The sequence below is a fragment of the Trichosurus vulpecula genome, chromosome 2 (assembly GCF_011100635.1).
Source record: "Trichosurus vulpecula isolate mTriVul1 chromosome 2, mTriVul1.pri, whole genome shotgun sequence".
Taxonomy (NCBI): Eukaryota; Metazoa; Chordata; class Mammalia; order Diprotodontia; family Phalangeridae; genus Trichosurus; species Trichosurus vulpecula.
In genome coordinates this window covers 42,377,294-42,387,084 of record NC_050574.1, presented here as the reverse complement: position 1 = coordinate 42,387,084, position 9,791 = coordinate 42,377,294, and the positions used below count along the sequence as shown (strand labels likewise).

The following is a 9,791-nucleotide window of genomic DNA, read 5'->3' as shown; positions in this document are numbered from 1 at the left end:
TTACCTAGGAACGTGGTTAAACAGGGCTTTCCTCTCTCTAGTACAGCAGAGGAGGAGACAAAGAGAAAAGATGGAGATGTCAAGAAGGGAAACAGGAGAAGGAGACAGAGACAGGGATGGAAAGAGGTAGAGAGTCAGAAACTGAGAATCAGAGGAGGCCGGAAATTTTGGAAAGCAGAAGAGAGATTGGTTAGGTGATAGGGACTCCCCCTTGGGGGGCAGATATAGAGGGGAGCCCCTATCATCATCTTAGACCTGAGATAGGGAGGGGAGACCCATAAAGACAGAGCTGCTCCCTAGTTCATAATCCCCCCAGGGATCTCCCAGCCCCTCTTGGCTATTCAGCTTGCTCAGAGGCCAAGGTACCAAACCTCACCCCCGGAGCACCCCTGGAGAAGCCCAGCCCTGGGAGCAAAAGGGGAGGGGAGGGGAAGGGTGGAGGATAAAGGAGACAGGAAAGAGGAGGAGAACCTGCTCCCACACCTGAAGGAGCACTCTTGACACATCCCACTGCCAGCATCTCCATCATCATGATCCTTCTCTGGTCTCTGCTCAGCTTCTCCGTGACACTGACGGGTATTGAACGACTCAGGGTGGGGGTGGAGGGAGGGTGGGCAGACAGGTCCCTGAGAGGGCGGGAGCAGGGGGAGAAGAGGGAGCTCGGTTGTCCTCTGTTTCATCCTCTGTTCAATCTAATCCCTCCTCCTCCAGTCACCGTGGGGCCAGGCTCTTGGAGGCAACCAGGCAGGAAGGGAGGGCTCCTGATTTTCCTCTCTGGCAGACATGGTAATAGAGAAATGCCCAGCCCCGGAGTCAGTGGAGCAGGAGGAGCAGGCTCTATCTCTGTGCCCTTCGAGGTCCTTAATCCCCCCTGCAAGCCTTTTTGTGCCCAGCTGGGAGGAAAAGGCAGGCTGAAGGGGTAGGGAGGGAGAGGGCTCCCTGTGCCCAAGACGAGCCTTTCTTGGGCTCAGTGCTCCTCACCTCTGTGTCTGTCTCTCCTTTCTCTCAGCCTCTGTGCCTCCCAGTGTCTCTACATCTTTGTCTCTGCCTCTCTGATGTCTCTGTCTCTGTGTCTCTGTGTCTCTGAGTCTCAATCCCTTTCTGTGTCTATGCCTGTCTTCATGTTTGTCTCATAGTCTTTGGAATTATCTCGGATTCTGTGTTTTTGTATCTCTGCTGGGGGGAGGGGTATGAGCACATACCATTGTGTCCCGGCCCCTGGGCTTCCCTGGAGTCTCTGAGGCTCCTTGAAACAGTTGACAGGATCAGACATTCAGAGCTGGAAGGGAACTCCAAGGCTATCTAACCCAACTCCCTCATTTTACAGATGGGTAAACTGAGGCATGAGGAATTTACTAAGGTCAAACAGAAAATTTCAAAGGCAGGATTGGAACTCAAGGTGTCTGACTCCAGGGCTATATATCTCTCTGTTACTCATCTAGGAAGCAGGCATGGGATGCAACCAAAGAATAGGGATGAGTGTGACAAAGATGTGTATGGTGAAGGTGGATAGGAAAGGTGACTCATCTCTTGTTTGAAATCCCAAAGGGATCTGCCATCAGCCTAAATGAAGAGAGGAAGGGAAAGGCTTAAGAGAAGGGAAGCAGAGAAAAGACTGGATGAGCTGGTGTGGCCAGTTGCCTCTCAGAATCCGGCAAGGAGATAAGATCAGGGATGAGACAGTAACAGCAGGTCATCCCACAGCCAGAATGGTAGTAGGTCTCCCATCTCAGCTGGGGGCTCAGCGGGTGCAGGGCCCTGTCTCCTTCTCCACTCCTTTGCTCATCTTTTGTCTCCCAGTCACCTGGACTCTTGAGTGCTACAGTTTTCAACGTTTCTATACTGGTCCTTTCGACCTCTCTGGCCTCCGGCTGCCCACTGTGACCTGTCGCCCAGGCCAAGAGGCCTGCCTGGAGGCAGTGACTTCCTTGAGTACAGGTAGGGATCGGGGCAGAGGGAAGGGCTGGGGAACTGGGGAAGGGAAAAAAATGGCCAGGGAGGTAATAACCAAATCCTATCATGTAACTTAGAATCACAGATCTTATAATTTGGTTATCCAGAGTTGAAAGGGACCTCAGCAGGCATTCAGCACAACTTGTTCAATATCCATGACAAGTGGTTCTCTAATTGGCTCAAATTCCTCCAGTGACAGGGAGCCCGTTACCTTATGAAACTTGTTGTTCAGTCATTTCAATTGTGTCCTATTCTTTGTGACTCCCTTTGCAGTTTTCTTGGCAGAAACACTGGAGTGGTTTCAGCCATTTCCTTCTCCAGCTCATTTTACAGATGAGGAAACTGAGGCAAACAGGGTTAAGGGACTTGCCTAGGGTCACACAGCTAGTGTCTGAGGCTGGATTTGAACTTGGGTCCTCCTGACTCGAGGCCCGGTGTTCTGTCCACTGCACCACCTAGCTGCCACCTTATGAAGCAGCCCATCCCAATTATTTGTCAAGACATTCTTCAGATGAGCCAAGATCTTCCTGCAAGAGCTATGCTACCCGTAGTCCCACAGCTGGCTCTTCATTCTGTCCTGTGGGGCCCACAAAAAAACAAGACTGGTCAGTCTTTCTTTCTCATGACAACCCTTCAGGACAGCTACCATGTCTCCTCTGAGCTAGAGATACTTATTCCCTTCTCTCCATCTCCATCCTGGTCACCTGCCCTTGGGCATGCTCCTGTTTGTCAATGCCTTTGCTAAAACGTGGCACACAGAATGGGAGATGTTCCTCCAGATGTGGTCAGACCACGGCAGAACACAGGGGACCATCACCAACACCCTAGTCCTGGACACTAGGCTGCTACTGAGGATATACCTTGGCACACATAGAACTTGTAGATTTCCAAGACCCCCAGATCATTTTCAGATGAGCTCCTTAGCTTCATCCCGAACTTGTGGGGTTGACTTTTTTAAAAATTCAAGTATAAGACTTTATATTGAAGCCTATTAAATTCTGAAAAGGAAAATCTCTTAATCCCTTAGAACAGAGAAGGTCAGAGCTGGGAGGCATCTTAAAGATTATCTAGTCCAGTCCTCGGAAGGGCAAGATGGGGAAATTAAGGCCCAGACTGTATTGCTAGAGAGGAGTGATATATAAAGGTCACATGAGTTGGGAGAGAGAGGTGACCTAGCGTGGAAGAAAAACTGGGTCAGTTAAGGTCTGAGAAAAAAGTGAGTCAGAATGGTAGGGCACTAAGACAGCTTTTGGAGAACATGCCTGAGCAGTAGCATTGCAGATCAAACTTGGATATGAGGTGAAGGGTCCATGGCTCAGTTACATCCTTCCTCCTTCCCCTGCTCCCCATCTCCAGGTTACAGAAACTCACTAACCGTGGTGAAAAAGGGCTGCTCTTATGGGCCAGGCTCGGGGGAGATGTCCTCAGGGGGAGACTCACTGCCCCCTGACTACACCATGGTACGACAATGCCAGGAGAACTTGTGCAACCACCAGATCGAGAGCCACAACAGCATCCCCAACCTCAGCCCAGGTGAAGTGAGGCAGGGGACAGGGCAGCCCGGGAGGCCTCCAGAGACCCAGAAGGAGCTCTGAAGCCCTTTTGTTCATCAACAGAGATGCTGACAAACTGAGCTGGAGGACCCCTTAGAAGGGAGACCAGAGGGTGTCAGAGCTGGGAGGGGCCTTAGGACAGGGAATGTCAGGGCTTGGAGGGGCCCTAGAACAGGGAATGTCAGGACTAAGAGGGGCCCTAGGACAGGGAATGTCAGAGCTGGGAAAGACCCTAGAACAGGGAATGTCAGGGCTGGGAGGGCCTGTAGAGATGATATGTAATTCTAGGTGCCTGCAGTAGGCTCTCATTCCCAGGATATTTGATAGACAGAGTTGGGGATACATGTGAGCAAAGCCACCAGTTTCAGGATCCAAGAACCAATGAGGAGGGAGGGGTCTGCCCTGACCTAGCAATGTCCCCTGTACCTCCCCAGTGCCAGATCCCCCTGAGCTCAGTGGCACTGAATGCTGGGCCTGTGTCAGTACCACTGCTGAGGGCTGTGAACTCTACAACGCCCACAAGGTCAAGTGTCATGAGGGCCAGAGTGTTTGCTACGAGGGTCAAGGCTTCCTGACCATTGGTGAGTAGCAATGGGAGAGAGCCAGTGGGGGAGGCCTGGTCCAGGGAGAAGTCTCATTTTTCCTGCTAACCTCTGCCCTCTTCTCCCCTCCCCAGACAATTTCAACAACTCTGTCTACATAAGGACATGCCACGAGCCCACATGCACTTTTACTGGGGCTGCCACTCACTGGTCAGACAACTATCTCAAAGGGAGCTGCTGTAAGGGGAATCTCTGTAACAGCGTCTCCAACATCCCCAAAGCCCCATCGGCCAATATTGCTAAATCCGATGCACCTTCGATCCTGGCCCTGGCCCTGGCCCTGCCCCTGCTCCCAACCATTCCCTTACTGTTAGGGGTCTGAACAAGTCCTGGCTTCCCTCCAAGCTCAGCCTTTCAGTTTGTGTTTAGAGAGCCTTAAAGACTCAGGCACGGGATCTGGGACCTCTGTATGTTACTAGACCAGGCAAGGGAGGCAGGATGGGGCAGCCCTGATTAGGAGCGGAGAAACTTGGAGACTTGCCAGTTTGGAAGAGGCTTCAGAGACTGCTCAATTCAACCTTTCCTTTTCCTGATCCCTCGAAAGCACTCCTGCCGCCTCCAGGTGAATACATGCTGTGACAGGATCTATCTCCCTAGGCAATCTGGCCCACTTTAGGTGCCGATTATTAAAGTGTTTCTTTGCATCGATGTGAAGTCATGGTTTCTGCAGTTTCTCCACCCACCCCACCCTGTCCTCCCTTACCCACCCCCACCCATCCCCCACCCTGTCCTCCCTTACCCACCCCCCACCCACTTCTCAACCCCAGACATATCCCCACTGCTCCTAGTTCTGACAAACAAGACTGTCCAGTACTCTTCTGCTTGACACCCTTCAGATATTTGAAGTCAGCTGTCTATCACCAGCCTACCACCCCAAAGTCTTCCCTTCTGTAGGCTAAACATCTCCAGTTCTTCCCACAGATCCTTGCTGGCTATGTTCCCTGGACCCCCTGAGGGCCTGATTCAACTCAGCAGTATTCTTTCTAGTGGTCATCTCTCAACTCTCTCAGCAACTCACTAAGACTATAAATTGAAGAGAAGGTGGCAATCTGCCTTGGTGGAGGACATTTCCTCCTTGGGAGCTCCCTAGACCAGTAAAATCCCAAGTCCAACTCCTATTCCAAGCAGAGGGGAGCCTGTAGCCTCAAAGCCACATGTGGCCCTCTATGTCCTCAAGTGCAGCCCTTTGACTCAATCCAAACTTCATAGAACAAATACTCTTAATAAAATGATTTGTTCTATGAAGTTTGGATTCAGTAGAAGTGCTGAACTTGAGAACCCAGAGAGCCACATGTGGTCTCAAGGCCCCAGGTTCCCCACCCCATAACTCTTGAGCATTAAAAAATCCACCAAATATAGGCCAATCAAGAACACATCTCATAACTTATCTGGTAAAGTAATGACAAATTAGGATTCAATTTCCAGAATTTTCACTTAGACCAAAAAAAAAATTTAGATTCTTAAGATTTAAATCTGGAAGGAACCTTTGAGGTTATTACCACTTCAACTTACATTTGAGAAAACCAAGGCTCATGGAGAGAATAGAATTTGATCAAGATTATTCAGATAAAGAACAGAATATGTTTTGATGAGGAATATATTTCAGAAATTGTCCTGTAAAGTAATAAGAAATCAGAGTTTGAAATACAAAATTGGGGAGCATGCCTGGGCCCCTAGGCACACTCTCTCCTGAGATTCCTGAGGGATATTGGGGTGCAGTAGGAGTATATCTGTTCTTTCTCTGTCTTTATCTCTCCTGTCTTTTTATCTGCCCCTAACCAGAACTAGGGCTGGCACACCTTGCTTTCTCCATCTGTAAAATGAGGTTCTTTGCAACTCTGATTTTCTGTGATTGAGTGAACTGATGTCCTTCTTACTGACCTATGTGACAGGGCAGCATGCCAAGTCTGCCCCACCTTAGATCTGGGAGTGCCAATAATTATGATTGAATGCTGCACTTCCCATGGGGCATGTGACACCAGGCAATTGGGCTGGCCAGGGAGGGTCAGAGGAGGGAGGCCTGGGGAAGTGGGAAGCATGTGTCAGTGTCAAGGATAAGTGGAGAAAGGCCAAAACAAGCCCAGAGCCTACAGCTTGAGTCAAAGAACATAGAATGTTATAGCTAGGAGAGGCCTGAAGAACATGGAATATCAGAATTAGGAGGGACTTTAGAAAAGAGCTGAAAGAGACCTTAGAACAGAGAATGTCAAAGGTGGCAGGGCCCTAGAGATAATCTAGTCTGTCTTCTCATTTACAGATGAGAAGTTTTAAGCCAAGAGAGAGAAGAGATTTTATTAAGACTGAGGAGCAGAGCCTGGCTCAGAACCCAAGGCTCGTGGCTCTCCAGCCTAAGTTGCTAGGCATCCAGCTAATAGCTTATCGCCTCAGGGGCCCTGACTTCTTAAACCCTGCCCAATCGGGGACCCAAGGATGAGATCAAACCGTGGTCTATGACTACCCTTCCACTCCCCAGCTCACTCAACATCACCCAGTCCCGTTCTACATCAGGACCGGGGACAGAGCTCTTTTTCCGCCTCCCATGGTCTCAGCACCAGGGACAGTGACAGGGTGCTGGTGGGTCTATAGTAGGGCATGACTAGGGAGTGCTCCCCTCGTGTACACACACACACACACACACACACACACACACACACACACATCTCACTTCTCACCTCTCATCCCCGACGGCTGGCGGGGATGAGGAAAGGCGGAAGTAGAGGCAGTAGTCGTCGAAGTATATAATTCCCCCTCCCACCATCACCACCACTCCCATCCTCCCAGAACTAATAGAAAGACCTAAGGAGAGGTAGGAGACCCAGAGAAAGACACAAATTGATAGAGCTGGATAGAGATTCCGACGCCAACAGAAAAAGATAGAGCCACAAAGCGACAGAGATCTACAGAGAGACTTAGAAACATACAGAGACACAAAAGGAAAGAACCACAGAGGCAGAAAAATTGGAACGGAAACAGAAGCAGAGATTGAGACAAAGATGTCTCTGCGTCTCTACGGGTCTGCAGTCCCTCGCACTATCACCAGGTGGCGACAACAGGAGCAGGATTCGAGGAGCTCCGGCACAAGAAGAGGTTACACCGAGGGTGGGGTTGGGGGAGCAGGACACTTTCCCCCCGCCTCTCCACTTTCCGGATGTCTCGGGTCCCCGGCCCGCCCTCTCCTGGAGCCCCGGGCGTCGCGTGATCTTTCTGCACCCCGCTCCTGTCAAACGCTCCTTTGTCCCCAGCCCTGGGTCGCGGCCAGTCCCGGAGATACGGCCGCTTCTGCGCTGGGGAGGCTGGACCCTGGCCAACGGGAAATCCCGGTCCGAGCCTCCGAGGCTCCAAGGCGTCCGGGTCCTCCAGTCCCAGTGTTTCCTCGGAGACCCAGGCGTCCTTGTCACCCTCCCTCCTCCCCCCACAATCATCGGAGACTCGATTGTCCTAGCTCTTAACGCTCTCAGTGACGATGATTGTCCCCATCCTGTCCTCCCTCCTCCTCGCCTCTCCCCAAAGCGACCTAGGTGTTCTCATTCTCTGCAGACGTATTCCCGCCGGGACCCGAGCATCCGAGCCGCTGAGCGGTGGTCTATGATTCAGCCCACCCCAGCCCCACCCCCCAGTGCAGCTAGAGACCCTTTCTTCTCCCCTCTCCCAAGGGGCGAGGCCCAGGCTGAGTCACGGGAAGAGGCTGACTGAGTCACTGCACACACACCCCCCTCAAGTCCTGCCCCTGGAGGAAAGGGGGGAGTCACACCAGAGCCCCGAGGGGGCGCTATAACTGCCTCTGTCTCGCCTGCGTCTCACTGTTGCTATCCAGTTATCTCTGTATCTCTCTCTCTTTAGTCTAGTTCTCTTTTTCCTTGACTGTGTCTCTTATTTCTTTGGCCTCACTATCTCTGCGTGTGTCTACATCCTAGACTCCAAGACCTGGAGTATACACCTGTTCTATGTCTGTTTGGGTCATATGCTTATAGCACCATAGATGTTTAATCCCCTTCGTTGCAGATGAGGAAACGGGTCCAGAGAGATTAAGTGAAGTCACTTGCCCAGAGTCACTCAGTTAACATCTGAGGTAGAATTCAAATCCACCTATTAAAACGACCTGGGCAGCGGGGGAGAGGTGGGGAAGTCTGAGAACATAGAATGTCCGAAAGCTGGAAAGGATCATGGAACATAAAATGTCCGATCTGGAAGGAACCTCAGAATACAGAATTTCAGACTAGGAGGAACCTTCAAACAAGCTATCACTTCCCGCGCTACTCTTCCTTTTTCTCTTTGACTCTTCCTATTCTTTCTCTCTTTGCTTATGTTTCTATTTTTTTTTTCCAGCATCTTTAACTTTTCCTCTCTCTGGGTTTCCCATTGTCTCTCTAGGTGGTCTCTGGATTCATTTCCCTGCAGTTTCATCTGTGTCTCTCTGTGGCCGTTCTCTCCCCCAATTTTTGTGTGTGCCTCAGCTCTGGCTTTCTCCATGGAGGGGCTTATAAGGTGTCAGAGGAAGAGAAACAGAGTCAGAAACAGAGATTTATGTGTATCTAAGCATCTTTGCAGTGCTTCTGAGTAGGTAAGGCTTTGAGCAGGAGTTTCTGTGCCTGTACTTGTGAGTATGTGTGCATATGCGCATGCGGGAGACTGGGCATGTCTGTGTGGCTCCTGAGATCCTGCCCAGTGGGTGGGCATCTCTCCCAACGGATGGGAGATGGGCAGGGGGAGGGCATTTGGGGGGGGGCTGTCATTCTGGGTGTTGTGTTTGTGTGTTGCTGGGTGTGTCCCTCTGTGTGTATCATGTTCCCTGTGCCTGGCTGTATGGGGCTGGTGTGTGTCATTCTGTGTAGGCTGCTATGTGTCATGTTTGTGTGTTGCTGGGTGTGTAGCATGATGGAAAGGGCCTTAAACAGCTAATCAGAAGTCCTGGGTTCTAGTCTCAGTTCTGTCTCTAACTTGCATTGGGAGCTCAAGTAAGTCAGTAAGTCAATCAACAAGCATTTGTTAAGTACCTACTATGTTCCAGGCACTGTGCTAGGTGGGGAATACAAAGATAAAGAATGAAAGCATCCATGCACTTAGAAGCTTACATTCTATTAATGAAGATTACAAATACAAATGTAAGCATATTCAGAAGAAATACAAATAACAACAAGGTAGTTAGTTCTCTGGGTCTCAGTTTCCTCATTTGTAAAGTGAGGATAATAAGAGTTACAGTACCTACACATGTATACTATTGTTATGGAATCATAGAAACTGATCGCTGGATTTGAAACCTTAGACACTTACTGGCTAACTGACCCTGGGCAAGTCACTTAACCTTTTGCCTTGGTTTCCTCATATGTTAAATGAGGTTAATAATAACCTCATTCAAAGGGTTGTTGTGAGGATCAAATGAGATAGCACACATAAAGTTCTTTGAAACCCTTAAATTGCTTATATCAGTCCTGGCTATTATTACTTTTATTATTAAACAGAGTTTAAGGGATCCTTAGAAATCACTTCTTCTAATCCTACTCACCTTAAAGATACAGAAATTGAATCTTAGCTAGTTTAAATATGAACAGGGATTTCATCCAATCCAATCCTTCATTTTACGGGCAAAGAAATTAAGGCACAGAGAAGTGACATTGCCAATGTCACACAGCCAACAAGGGTCCAAAGTGGTACTCAATTCAAGTCTTCTTGATTCCAAGGATAG

General features: G+C 49.8%; 1 protein-coding gene across 1 annotated transcript; it reads left to right on the top strand.

Annotated features, from left to right (window-relative positions):
• The first annotated feature begins 530 nt into the window (after positions 1 to 530).
• LYPD5 (LY6/PLAUR domain containing 5) lies at positions 531 to 4,430 on the top strand. Its single transcript, XM_036743067.1, has 5 exons — positions 531 to 576; positions 1,801 to 1,938; positions 3,310 to 3,486; positions 3,941 to 4,087; positions 4,183 to 4,430. The coding sequence occupies exons 1-5, from the start codon at positions 531 to 533 to the stop codon at positions 4,428 to 4,430; spliced, it is 756 nt and encodes a 251-aa protein (XP_036598962.1).
• Positions 4,431 to 9,791: the final 5,361 nt, after the last annotated feature.

What these genes read in the sequence shown, in the direction of transcription:
- LYPD5 (XM_036743067.1), top strand. Translation starts at nt 531, where the DNA reads ATGATCCTTCTCTGGTCTCTGCTCAGCTTCTCCGTGACACTGACGG. An exon ending in AGTGACTTCCTTGAGTACAG is followed by an intron (nt 1,939 to 3,309) that starts GTAGGGATCGGG and finishes CCCCATCTCCAG; the next exon opens with GTTACAGAAACTCACTAACC. An exon ending in TCAAGGCTTCCTGACCATTG is followed by an intron (nt 4,088 to 4,182) that starts GTGAGTAGCAAT and finishes TCCCCTCCCCAG; the next exon opens with ACAATTTCAACAACTCTGTC.